The sequence below is a fragment of the Trachymyrmex septentrionalis genome, unplaced genomic scaffold, assembly GCF_001594115.1.
Source record: "Trachymyrmex septentrionalis isolate Tsep2-gDNA-1 unplaced genomic scaffold, Tsep1.0 scaffold60, whole genome shotgun sequence".
In the NCBI taxonomy this organism is placed as follows: Eukaryota; Metazoa; Arthropoda; class Insecta; order Hymenoptera; family Formicidae; genus Trachymyrmex; species Trachymyrmex septentrionalis.
Genome location: NW_017305779.1, coordinates 6,085,113 through 6,098,957, shown reverse-complemented (window position 1 = coordinate 6,098,957; position 13,845 = coordinate 6,085,113). Strand labels below are relative to the sequence as shown.

The 13,845-nt window shown below is 37.8% G+C and overlaps 1 protein-coding gene across 1 annotated transcript in view; it reads left to right on the top strand.

Annotated features, from left to right (window-relative positions):
* LOC108752576 overlaps positions 1-13,845 on the top strand; it is a 34,099-nt gene that overhangs the window by 8,496 nt on the left and 11,758 nt on the right. The window contains exon 3 of the mRNA XM_018493486.1: positions 105-1,459. Coding sequence (XP_018348988.1) covers positions 178-1,459 — 1,282 coding nt within the window. The 5' untranslated portion in view covers positions 105-177. The remainder of the gene's footprint in view (positions 1-104; positions 1,460-13,845) is intronic.

The window sequence follows — 13,845 nt, the reverse complement described above, 5'->3', positions numbered from 1 at the left end:
TATATATATATATATAATATTATCGTATCTTATCGTATAATTATTTTATCATTTCTAAATGACAAGGTTAAATTTCAGTACTCAGTTAAAATTTGAATTTTTAGATAAACAACAATTTTTTTGGATCTTCGCTGTGTCTGGCAACAAAAAAAAATTGAAAGAATAAAAGAGAAGAAGATGGTGTACCGAGGCAGTTTGCAGACGGACGATCCTAGGGATGCACCGAAACTGGTCCGGGTGTCTCCTTTGCGTAGCAGCAGATCTGCCAATCTTAGTTCAAATTCGCGAGCCATTACATCCGTCAAGAGCCCGATTTATCATAACTCATTCGCGACGTCAATCGACGCCAATCGAGCGCGGCTGATCGAGGAGAGGCGATTAGGACGCGAACGGGATATTGAGTCGGTCGAGAAGGTAATTATGAGGACCACCGGTATAAAGATTGGCGCACCCAAACTGCGCAACATCAGTCAAATTCGCGAAACCGTTTTCTTGGACCAGTCGTTAACGCCGATCGACAAAATTGGCAAAACAGACTCGAGGAACCGACCACGCAGCGTTGTCGCTGGTCTCGAGGATGGCAACGTCAGGATATCGAGGACTCACAATTCTTTGTTGGCGGATCTGAGGGACTTGGAGAGGCTGAGGAATACTCCACCAACGCAGCGGAATCACAGAGGTCCTTTACAGAAAACAGAATTGATGGTAACGATCTCAAGTAAAAGAAACGACGCACCGACCTCAGCCAAAATCCGATCGGATATCTTCAAGATCCAGCAGATGTTCCAATCGACGGATTCTTCATCCAAGACAGTGACTAAGAATAGCAACGACAGGAAGATCAGAAGCGATTCTGAAAAAGAGGAGAGGAAATCCGGAACAGAAATCAACAGGACTCGGTTACTAGCGCAGAAACTTCTAGAGGCGTCCAGAAGCAATCGGGAGTCGTTAAAGGATCGATGTAACAATCCAAAGAATGTGTTTAATAAGATATCGAGTAAGAATACGAACGGAAAAGCATTGGATAAGATTCTTCATGAGATTCCGGAGAAAGACCTAAGAGACAAGCAAAAGCAGAAAGAAGACGCAAATTCGGATTGCCAGCCACGTCCTCCCGCTCGCCGAAGAAGAAACTCCAAGAATCATCAGGGTTGGAGAGACACAGATTACATCGCGAATGGGCGTCGCGAGTCGGAGGACCGAGGTATCCGTGATCTCGATCGCGGAGAGGACTCATCAAACGGAAGGGCAAGCGTGGAAGGAAATTCTAAGACCAGCTCTAATCTGGAAAGACCGGATATTCTAGACGGGCTCTTGAAAGAGTCCGATAGGCAGCTGGCGAACCTGAAGAACGATCTCGGCGAGAGGGAACGATCGCGCAGTCATTGGCGAGGATTCGTGCAATCCATGAGGCTGCATGACGTAGAGCTCCATTCCGACAGCGAGGATCAGCGGAAGGGTGAGTTTGCGCAAATCTTGTGCATCTCGCGCATGATAAAAGCTCTAATGAGAGAAATATAACTAATATACGTTTATAAAGTTATTTGTAACAATTAGATAATGACGTTAAGATTTAGAAATAACCTACACGAATTAATGACGATAGTAAATCGATTTCTTTAAATTTAATCTAATTTATTTGTTTGTTGCAATAAATTGCAAATAATTCTGATTGAAAATATGAAGCGAATGATAATAAATGAAAATAAAAGACGTTTTATCAAATTTCTCTTTTTATCATCACATACAATTTGTTACAATAGCTTTATTAAAGAGGACATCGCGAGAGATGTTTATTGGTTCATTGATATCGTCCCGCATTTCCTCGATTCTGCTTTTATCTTACATTGAAGGATAATTATTGAAGCTGTCAGGTTTGTCAGTTTAATACCCGCAGGCCGTTAAATGTTCGACGTTCGTTTGAAAGAAAGGGGTGCGTTTTATAAGCCAGCAGATTTAATTAGTGACGTTTGTCGAGGTGTTTAAAATTACAACTGGCATGGTCCATTGATCCCTCGGGAACTAAAGCACCCCTATTTTTGGACGCACCCTCACGCTCGCACGCTCGCTCGCGTTACTACCGCAGGTCAGGGTAGTGTGTTTCGAATACAGAATGTGTGTATGTTCCCCTGACATATGTCCCTATATATGAATTTAACCGTAGAAACAGACGTGCGGAGTGCCTTTTCTCTAGTACCGCAGTGAAAGTTCTATGCTGATGACGGTTCCGATCTTTTCAAGCACTCGGCTGTATATCTCTATAGAATATTCTGAAGAGCCGATATTTATGCAAATGACGATAAAAAATCAAATGTGCCCTTCTATGCCCTTCGAGCACAGATTTACGAGTCGGTATATGTGTTTAAGTCACTCGTTGCGCATAAATAATTTCATTCTTTGTTTATCTTTTTTATAAAATTAGAATCCTGAAAAAAAGACATAATTTGTAAGACTAATTTAAATTTAGAAGAAATTAATGAAAAATTTCGTTATTTTAAAGTAAAGAAATTAATTAGACAAGCTGTAACCATATAAAAGCTAAGCATTGTCTTAAATCGTCTGATTAAATTACATTAGAAATTAGTGTCGCTTTTCACCGAGGAGGTAATCACTTGATGTAATCGTGACAGAATCTTCGAAATTATTATAAAATTGATGTGAAATTTCGATAATTACATGTGCAATACGAGAAATAATTGTGTAATATTAGATAAAATCGTTTATTTTGCCAAATGACTTCACATATGTGTAGTGAAGAAAATTATTTTTCAGATGAAATATCGTATAAAATCAAATGAAATCATATAATCTGTAGGATACTGTTTTTAGCTAGTGGTTACCCCTTCCTCGCTCTTCACCTCCAATCTGCGATACGAATTGCGGTTCGGTAAATGTCAAAAGTGTCGGTGTGTTCTCACGGGTAACTGCTTCCAGGAAATTTTCTAGTTCTCTGTGTATGAATGCGTGTTCAACGCGAACGGAATGGCATCGCGGTCACCTTTAGTTGAGTGCAATGTGTATAAAAAGGTTCAACGGCAGGCGTACCTTGCACAGCTAATCCTAGCTAAGCATTCTTATCTGTGACTTATCATCTTACATGTAGACCCTATATCTCTGCTTGTATACGTGCCCGCCCGATGACTCAAGAATGTTGATACGCGTCATAATTCTCTAACAAGAACAGTTGTGGCTGCATTTACATCACGAAAAACTACGAACTATGTAGAATAAAATAAGGCAAAAGAAATTTAAGCTTAAAAAGTGAATTGGAGGTCAAAAGACTTGGATCTTTCTGAACTTTCTTCGCAAATATTTAACTTTACACAGAATAAAGTGATACAAAGAGAGAAAGCGTTTCTTCGCTAAAATGGAATTTTTCAAAGAAAATGTTAATATTATTACTTTTTTTTTATATTGCATTAAATTGAAATAATCGCAATCGCGCGGCGATATATAAAGTATACTTACTTACAAAAATATTTATTATACGAATGAAATTTTCTTTCCTACGAAACATTGCGTCGCGGAGAATTTCGCGTTGCGTCCGCAAAATAGATATTGTCACATTACACCGATTGCATATAATCTTAGTGCAACGTGAAGCCGACGTTTTCTCTCTTTCTCTTTAGAGAAGGTTCGTAAAGCAGCCGTCTCTGGAAAAATTTCTGAATCAAAGGATCTCGGGTCGTCGGTGGCTGCAAAGGGATTAATTCTTTCGCGTCGCGATGAAATACCGCGTTTACGCTTGAACTATGCACTCATGCCCGGCTAGCTGCTACGCTCGAATACCTGGCCGTTCGCGTAATGCTGCGCTTTCGTCCTGAAAGCCAGAAGAGGGGCAAGTTTCTCCCTCGCTTCACGGCAATTCGCATTCTCACGCCGCGAAAGTTTTCATATATGTAAAATGAGGAGAGAACACGACGCGCGCAATTAACAGTCTGATGACATGCAATCATTTTTACCGCCTGCCTCAGCGAGGTTCGCAATTCGATTGCATAAATATCGGAAAGTGCGAATAACTTTTATAGACCATCAGTAAAATTAAGTTATTCTTTACAGGACATAAATTTAATGATTTTAAATTTTCACACCAATAACTATGTTGACTCTCCATTTTTATATTACTGATTACTTCATTACTGATTAATCATCTTTGAGGGTTCTATTTAGTAAATCTGTTTTTCTTTTGTTACATGATTTTCTAATTTAGATATGTAAAGTTAGTATTTTCTTTTAAAAATTTATGAAGGTTAATGAGACATCGTCTACTCGTGACTAAATTAATCAGTTAGGAAACAAGAGTCATCAATTTTTTACTTCAGTCTATATTTAGCAATTAAATTATCCAGAAATGCATAAGGTCAGCGTGATTATATTATCTTGTAACGTGACTGCTCTTCATCGGTATTATTAGCAAAAAAAAGAAAAAAAAAAAACGTTTTTTCTGGTGTCAGCACAAACATAGATTATTCGATATTGCGAGATAAACAAGCGGCACATTACACGCCCATGCAATAATTTTTATAACATACCTAATATCGCACTAATCTCGTGTAAACCTCGCAGTTACGGCACACACGCGAAGGTGATAGAACCAATCTCGGCAATCGTGAGAGAGCTAGCAAAAAGGTCATGTATAATAAATTTCAGACATAATAGGGAGCATCGACGACAACCGCGATCGATATCGTCATGCGATGTATCGTATCCGAATTCCTTTTCACACGCATGCACGCGTTTCTCTTATACAGGGTGCTCCAGAATCCTTGACCTGAATTTCAGCAAGAAGCTTAGAACTGACTTTTGCGGAGATTTTTACAGAAGCCATTCATTTTTAATATTTAACATAGAATATTTTAATAATTAAACTTTGATCACACAAAGTCTTGGTAAAGCAAAGTTTTGAATGGACAATTGGCTCTTTCATTTAGTTTATAAAAAATTGTATTAGGCAAAAAGCGTAATTAATCTTTCGCTAATAGTTATTTGAAACATCTTAGTGTCTTGACAATGCTGTTAAGAAAAATTCTTAGTTTATTAAATCAGTTATTATAAAATCTAATATTGAAGATTTTACGCCCTTTATATATTCAGCAATAATAATTTATCATCTAATTATTATTAACTTGTCTTAGTACCTTTAAATCTATTTTATTATATTAAATCAGTTTGATTTTTAGCTTCTATTTCTTTATAAGGAAAATTAAGTCTTAAGTATAATCTTCCTGAAAAAAATTTAGCTTTGAGAAAACGAGATCTCGCAATTTATTTTTTCTCGAAACTTCGTCCAAACGAAATTCCGATTCTTGTTCGGCCAAGAAAAATTAGACTTCTCATTTTCACTTCTTGAGAAATCCGCCGCATTAGACTGACACCCCATATAGGCTGTAGCGACCCTTGCCCTTGAGTCTACGCCCTAATATTGATCCGGGCATCCCCACCATGACGGGTCACATCGGAATGATCCCCCCCTTTTTCTCGACCCCGACGTTGGAGGCCGTTGGTCGTCCATACATCGGTTCTGATGCGCTACATCATCAGTGTAAACGTGGCTGTCAAACCGTTAACACTTTATACAGTCCAATCAATCGATTGAGTGTTGGTCATTCAACGCCGGTCTTCTCGTTTTCTTTCTGCTCTTCGTCCACCTCCACCTCAGCTTCCTCCGCCCTCTCTTGCAACCCGTAGCAATGCCGCCCTACGTCACAAAATATCTCAGTGCGGATGCGACCACGCGATAGGATACACGCGTTTCGTTGCTGCCGGCGGATATGGTGCTTTGCGACGTCTGCGACAACAAAGGTGAGGGTGACTTTTCTTGGTTTTTTCTTAATGAGAGCAAGAGCGACATTATAGACTTTCTGGAGTGCAAGGGTGACATTATAGACGAGAGATTCTTCCTCTTGACTTTTACCTTTGATGACCTTGAGATTCTGAGTTACTCTTCGTAGGTGAATGCGTTTAGAAACTGCAAATTTCATTGGGGATATAACCGGCAAAATTTTGGAGGCGATATAATGCTGAGAAAAATTACCAGATAACGATTTATTCTTCTTAGCAATTAGCTTGATTTGCTTGACAATTCATATTATATTAATTGAAGCTTAATTTTAAGGAAACTACTTTTAATATCAGCTTCTTTTTTAACTGAATTAACATTTTATTTATTCTGAAAAAATTTCACTTTAGAAATTTCAAGTTTTAATTGATTGTTTTATATGTCTTACGTTTCACGTAATCAATAAATAAGATTCGTCCTCGGATTTGTCGCGAAAAATGCAAAACTCCCAAGTCTGAAGACTCCACAATAGTAAATTTAATGAAAGATAAAAAAAAACTTTATATGCCGTTTACATCAATAAAGTTATTATTATTATTTATCTAGATGAATATGAACTTTGCTTTTCGCGATTATATTAATTGATGCGATTACCTCAAGGCACACGTTATCAGTCTTCTCCAAGGAAAGTGTCTGCGTCAGAGACGAAAAGGTCAGAGATTTCGCTTTGCGGAGAAATTCCGCGAGCGAAGGGAAAGTTTGCGATGCCGGGGGTTAACAGGAAGTCGTGGAACCCTTGATGGGAGCGCGGAATTTCTAGGGGGGGGGGGAAAGGGTCCATGACAGGGCACGATGTACACGTAACCGAGATCGCGTGAGTAGCACGTCGTGCGGACCCGACCCTTGACACATGAGAAGGTGAGATTTTATGACCTTACGCAACGCCGCGAAGGTAATCTTATGCGAGGTGGCAGAATGACTTTCGTGATGCCGCGAGAGAACGAATCGCGAATATTTTATAGCTAATTAGACGCACTTGACGAAATGAGTTATATTAACACAATTCTCCATCTCGCAAGGTGGCATGTAGGAATATGGCAGAAACTGAATATTGATAAGTACTTTTAATAATAATAAAACGTGAGAATGAAGAATATAATAATATTTTTGGATTTAGTAAAAAACGTAACAAAATATAAGGATTTGAGTTATATTGCAAAGTTATAAAATATTGTGAAATAAAACATAAGATTTTGTTATTGGAAGTATATATGTATAGAGAACTCATTTTTCCTTTGCAGAGATTATGAATATTATATGTGTCGCGAGTATTCCATAATATTTCTGAAAATTAAGTCTTGATTAAAATTTTGATAGAACAGAGTTCATGTAAATTTGAAGGGATAGTTGGATTTTCTACTTATTTTAAAAATTTATTAAACTGAAAAAAGGATGATTAATCTTTTATTTATTATAATTTGAGAGAAAGGTTTTGAGTATTGTTTTATGAGTATTATAATTAATATCTATAATATCTTGGCAATATTAAAAGAAAAATTTTTTATTTATCAAATCCATTGTTATTTAATTTAATATTAGAGTATATGGCTTACATGTCAAGCGTATAATTTATTGTTTAATAATTAATTTACGATGTAATGTAAATTCTAAAGGATTTAAAGTCTAAATATATTTATTGCTGGTTTGTATTTATTTTACATGACGACGAGATATGAATAGAGGGTATAAATCGCGACTAAGACGATTTATAATTTACGTGATAAGGCCTTTCATGATCATTATACAAATCGATGTTGATTTGCTGCGCTGTTTGTCGAGCTATTTATAAGCAAAATGCACAGCAAAGGTGAGAGAAATCTACGATGCTCGCGTGGTAAATGCCTGACATTTTCACCCTGTCGCGCATGAATAAACCTTGGGACCATTTCTCGAAAGTGAATGCGAACACCAGAATTTCGATTTGTCATCAGAAAACAGACTGATTTCTCTTTAAAAAGTTCGCGGATATAATAATTAGTAATTGGTATTAATTGGTATCTCACTCTCTCTTTACTAAACTTTTGTACGGAAAAAAGCTTAATCTTAAATTGATAACAATATTTAAAATATTGTAATTTTGTTTCAAAGACTTTAATCTTGATTTGATTGAATTTGTATTGATGCAAATATTATTTTACGCTCAATTGAAGACTAAAAATCTTGTCGATTTAACTGTTGATTTTTTTGGTATAATTGTACGATTTTGTATAATTTGTTTGTATAATTATACGAACTTTGAACCTCGATGAAATTTTCCGCTGATTCTTCACCGAGAGTGGTTTTGCAGAATTGGACTTCCGTATGTCCCTCTGCGATCAATGATCCGTTTAATCTCCCACGCTCTTTGAAACGTGTTTAACGAGGCTTCGGGAGTGTCGCGATCGAGAACAATGCCGGCGCAGCGAAAGTTTCTATTTACGGGCACACGGTGTAGAGTCACGTCGCACATACCGTAGATGACTGTGCGCCACGTCGAGAAGAGATTAAAACGGCAGACTAAGCGGCTCTTGGAGATTACGAGGACCGGTCGGACTCGGCGTAAACAAGCCTTGTTATGTGCTTAATTACAGGCACTCCGGCACACGCGCGAGTGAGAGAGTACTCCCATTCTGCCGTACTTCAAACATCCGAGTGTCCTCTGTGCTCGAGATATGTTTACGGGACTCGGAGGTGAACGTTAAATTTACATTGCATTCATTTTCGGAGCCTAAACACACTCGGCTCACAAATGCGTCGCTTTTTCTCTCTTATCCTTTTAATGCTATTGTAGTTCATTCAGCCTCCCGATTTGCAACGCAAAATCGGGAACTCAGAGGCCAGTCGGCGACTTTTGCTCGACTGGCTGTGATAACATCCCCGATACTTGCACCCCCCTATTTATACTCAATAAGAGATAATGCCGAGTAAATCGATATAATGCGGGCTTTGTGCGCTTCTTCGACGCTACGTAAAATTATGCAAAGAAATCGCACTAAGCGTTCGTCATTTCCGTTCTGGTATTCAGCGCGACCTATTTTAACATGGCAATATTCAACAACTCGAGCAAGCGAGGAAAAATAAGATGTCGAATTTCGTTTTATTAATTTATGTATATTAACTCTATTTTACTTATTTTAATATTACGCAGCAGACAGTTTAGATTTTTAGATGATTAAGTAAGGGATAGATAAAATAAAAAATACACGAAATGAAATCGAAATGTTTATCGCAAATGATAAAGTGGTGATGATCGTAATGAGACATTTAGCGCAATGTTGAATAACAGAGGAAGCTTGTCGTCGGGCGGATTTCATGCAGCACGTCAGGCGCCTGTTTATCGTAGCTTACATTCCACACGAGAAAGAATTCTTATCGAGAAGTTATTCTTATATATTGTACTATGCATCTCAGCGCACGACCCGAGCAACATCCTCCTCGCCATTAAATTTTAATTACGCAAATAATGAGCTGCTCGACGGTTGCGCATATAATGGCGTGCGGCATTAACACTGAGGATTTTAATAATCGGAAATTAGGGTTGCGTAATCTTCTTGCGACATATCTTCCGGCAATTAAAAAAGGGCGAGAGCATCTCCTTGAGGCTCCCTACTGTTTCGCATCTGTGCTTCTGGAAATTACCGTTATTACTCTGTTGAGATGAAACGTAACGTATATAATAGTCACTCCGATTATCGCATCTTGAATCAATGTGCGATGTGTAAAGCGCGCAATTCATGTGTATCATACATACTTATTGCTCCAGATGTTATTTTACTTTCACGATGCTGTGAAGAATATTCTTCTTTGCAACAAGGAAAGTATCCTTTCTCTTTTTATAAATTATTAATATAGAAGAAATATAAATGAAATATAATAAAATTATACAATATAATATGAAATTACACAAAAATGTAAAGAAGAAAAGTATCTTTTTCATATATCTTCTGTAATAATTTCATGGGAAGAGAAAGAAAGCTGAATGCCTCTTGACACAGAGACATACAAAATTTGCTTTTCGAATCGCGAAAATCATGGGCTTTGGAGCGTCACCGAATTATATCGCAGACTGACAAATTGTCACACGATATAATCCTATCGGCGGTCGGGTCGTGCGGTACCGAGATACCAAATTATTACTTGCGCAGTTCCCGCGCGGCTGTGTGTGACCGCGACATAATGAGAGATTCCGGGAAGATGCGGTGTGTCGGATGGTATCCTCATGGGAAACAAGAAAGAGAGAGAGAGAGAGAGAGAGAGAGAGAGAGAGAGAGAGAGAGAGAGGGAGAGGGAGACCGACGTTTGTCTTCTCTCGCGTGGCGGGCATTGTCGTGCGTGACAATTCGCCGCGCTGCGCCCGATGACATTAGCTGATGTTGGAAGTTCCAGCGTTGCCGAGACGGTCGGTCACGCGATAGCGCCGGAGATGATAGCTCCTCTGGTTAAACGACACGTCTCGAATCGAATCTGCGAGGGAAAGGCAAAAGTTTCGGATTACTTAACCATCCAGTTTAACCTCCGAGATTGTTCCTCGTTCGCCGCTATTTGAAACTGAAATGGTTTTTCCTTTCTCACTGTTGCCTGAGGGAGGCAAGCTCCAGTTTGATGAAGCCATTACTTTCGACGAGCTTCTCTTTAGCGACTTGTTCTATGCAAAATCGCGTGGAAGTTTAATTATCCACGTTATAGGATAGCCAAAACTTGAAAACTTAATTATTTACAAACTTAATTATTTGAAAACTTAATTATTTACAACTTTTTCTGATGATCTTTTGATCAGAAATGGAATTAATTATTAATTAGAAACATTACCTTTAAATTGCCATAATTTGAATCAAGAATGCTGATGATATGAACAATTTTTAATTACAGATAACTTATAGTTAGTTTTATTAGCAACTGGTATTATTTAACAGGATAGTTCCTAATACTAATTTGGTTCCATTTAATTTTATTTATTAATTTAATTGAAAGAGCGATTTCTGGAAAAAGAAATGACAATAATAAATAAATTGCGTCCAATTGGATTTCACCGGTTCTCAGGCCGTAGTGTTTATTTGTGCAGGAAGTCCGCGGTTTCTTTGAGCGTACCTGAGAGATATTCGCGGTTAACGAAATGGACCGGAAGCTCGAATGGTAGTTACTCGGCTGATTGAAATTCGGCGTAGAAAGGTAGAACTTCCTGTCTGAATAATCCTTTTCTTGGTCAGCGAACGTTGACATGACCGCTCAATTAACGTTCGCATGACCCTTTAAGCAATGCGGTGTAGTGTGCTATATTAACGGTTTGAAGAAATATCGTCTCGTTAACACTTTAATATGTATACTTAAAATTCGTATCAAGCTTCTGAATATTTATTTATTAAAGTGTTTTTGCAGTACGTACGTTAAACTCTAATAATTATATCAATGTCAAATTAATCACTACACGAAATTATTGAAAATTTATAACAAAGTTTTGGAACGGAATTTATTGTAAAAATTAGAATAAAATCTTGAAATACAATTTTAAGCCAAAGCTGTGACATGCATTATTAAACTGATAATTAATTTAACATTGATATCTAATAATGATCTTACAGAAATTTACAAGGAATTTATTACGAAAATTCTGATTCCAGCCAGATATCTAAAATAAAAAATAAATACATATTTTAATATAATCTGTATTAGGAAATTTTTTTCGTGCTGATCACAGTGTAGCTGTCGAATATTATTATTTAATAATTTTTGTTTTATGACAGTAACTCGTGATGCAATAATAAATAACGGATATCTGAAAGAGTTTCAATAGAATGCCGCTACAATGGAGACGACGTTGAACGCTGAACACTCGTCAAAAGTCATTCACGTCATGCTGTGCTCGCACCCATAATTCGTGTACATATTGCTAAGTGCGTTCGCATTCTCTCACGTATCTCGGCGGAGAATACCTGCCGGGATATAAAAGCCAGTGCGCTGAACGTAATTTATTTTCCACGGCATAATACCGCGAATCCCTCAGTTTCCTCGTTCACCATCGCGATCTTTCCTTTGTCCATTCATGGGCGCTCGTTTCTATGGTTGGTGGAAATCGTACGAGCCGGTAGTTTCCACTCTTTACACATTTCGATGAGTTTACTGACTCACACCGAGTCCCTCTGGTGCATTTGCTTCGTCTTTGCAGAACACTTACCTGAACTTCGTCTTCCTGTTCATTTCCATTTTCAATTGGTCTATCATATGTAATCGTTTACTTTGATCATCTATTCATCCATTCCATTTGTAATTCACCTGTAGATGCTTATCTTGCTTTTGCACAAGTTTCTTACGTAAATTTACATTTTATGTTATCTTGTCCAGCTGCTATTTTTAACTTCCTTGAGTTACAAAACGTTCGCGCATAGTAATTCTTCCATACTTAAAAAGTTTCATATTTTTCAGAAAAAAAAAACGTAGGGCATATAATTATCGATATCCGTAGAGGTTCACTTCTCTAAAGGCAATGTCACTATCTCTTTTTCTAAATTAATATATCGGCACATTTTTTATTTACAAATGCTGAAGACCACAAATAACGGTAAAAACGGATGTAGGCATTTTTTCTTACATACACATCGTACATAAACATCGTTTGCGTGAGTATTTGTGCGTGGCCTCGGGTTGAACGAATGCGATGTTACGCGGATACATGAAAACGATTTTCGCCGATATTTTCAACGGAAATGCGAACGTTATCTCACGACAATTGCCATTCGCCGTTACGTCGGTTCCAATCGCGTCGTTAAGAACACTCACGTTGGAAGAATAGCTGATTCGTCATTTTTTATTGTTCCTTACTGAATACGGTCTATTTTTAATTTAAAAAAAAAATTGACGCATCCGTATCCTTTAAATCGCAATAATCTAAATGACAAATTGGGTCAGCCAATAGAAGTCATCCTATTGTCAAATACAGTTGATATTTATTTTCTATTGTTATCAATTTTTAGATATATAAAATAGGATTTCGCAGGGGATGACGCGTCTGCAGAAACACAAGTGATCGATCCAATTGTTCGAATCTAAAACTACGACAGTCTACGACACAAACGGTCGCGTAATCGTGGTAGCGACGGTGACCGGCGACGCCGAGGTTGAGAACTCGCATAATTGGAGTCAACGATGCGTACCGTGCGGCCTCGGCTATTGTCTGCGTACAGTTACTCGATTATACCGCGGACACGTTCCGAACAATTCGCACCGTCGACAAAAGTGCGCCGCTGAAATGTCGCGGACAATGGAGCAGGCCGATGCGCCTCGTAATATTACGCGACGAAAGTTATTGGAAGTACTGACTGAAAAGATTACAATACCTCCGCTTGCCGCGACGAAGGCGATAGGAGATTTGCATAAGAATACGGAGGAGTTTGTATAAGTCACCGCGTTGCGCAAGGGAACTTACACTGGCGATGGAGATGATGGCTTGAATTAAAACGGATCGGTGAAAATTTGTTTGTAGAGTTACAATTTCAGAGATTAAACATTCCGTCTTATGGAAATTGACTCTCTCTTGTCATTTTAATTCTGCTTTTGTAAGAGGAGCTTAACCGATTTATGTTTAACTTACATTGCGTTTTTTTTTTATTGCGAAAGTCTTTGCAAGATATTTGCGTAATCAAATTAAATAATTGTGATATCTTCCTGATATCAGTGCAGTATTTTAAAAATTATTTGACAATTCGTATGTTCATGCTGATAATACAACGATGAGGCTGTTGCCATGCGTTTGTTGATTTATTGGTGATAACGATTTTGTCAACGTGTGCCATGTGACGAAATAAGTTGCATCTAACATTAGATCGATGCATAAAAAGTAAACATCTAAAATAAGATGAATTAACTCAGGTAGCAATTTATTGGTGATACATTGTTCAAACAGTAAAGATATATTGATCCAATATTAGGCCAATACTGTGTCAATAATTGACTAATCATAATCAGTTATTATCCTCATGTTTGACTGTGATTGGTCAATTTCTTACCTTAAGCTTAAGGCTTAAAAAGCTCAA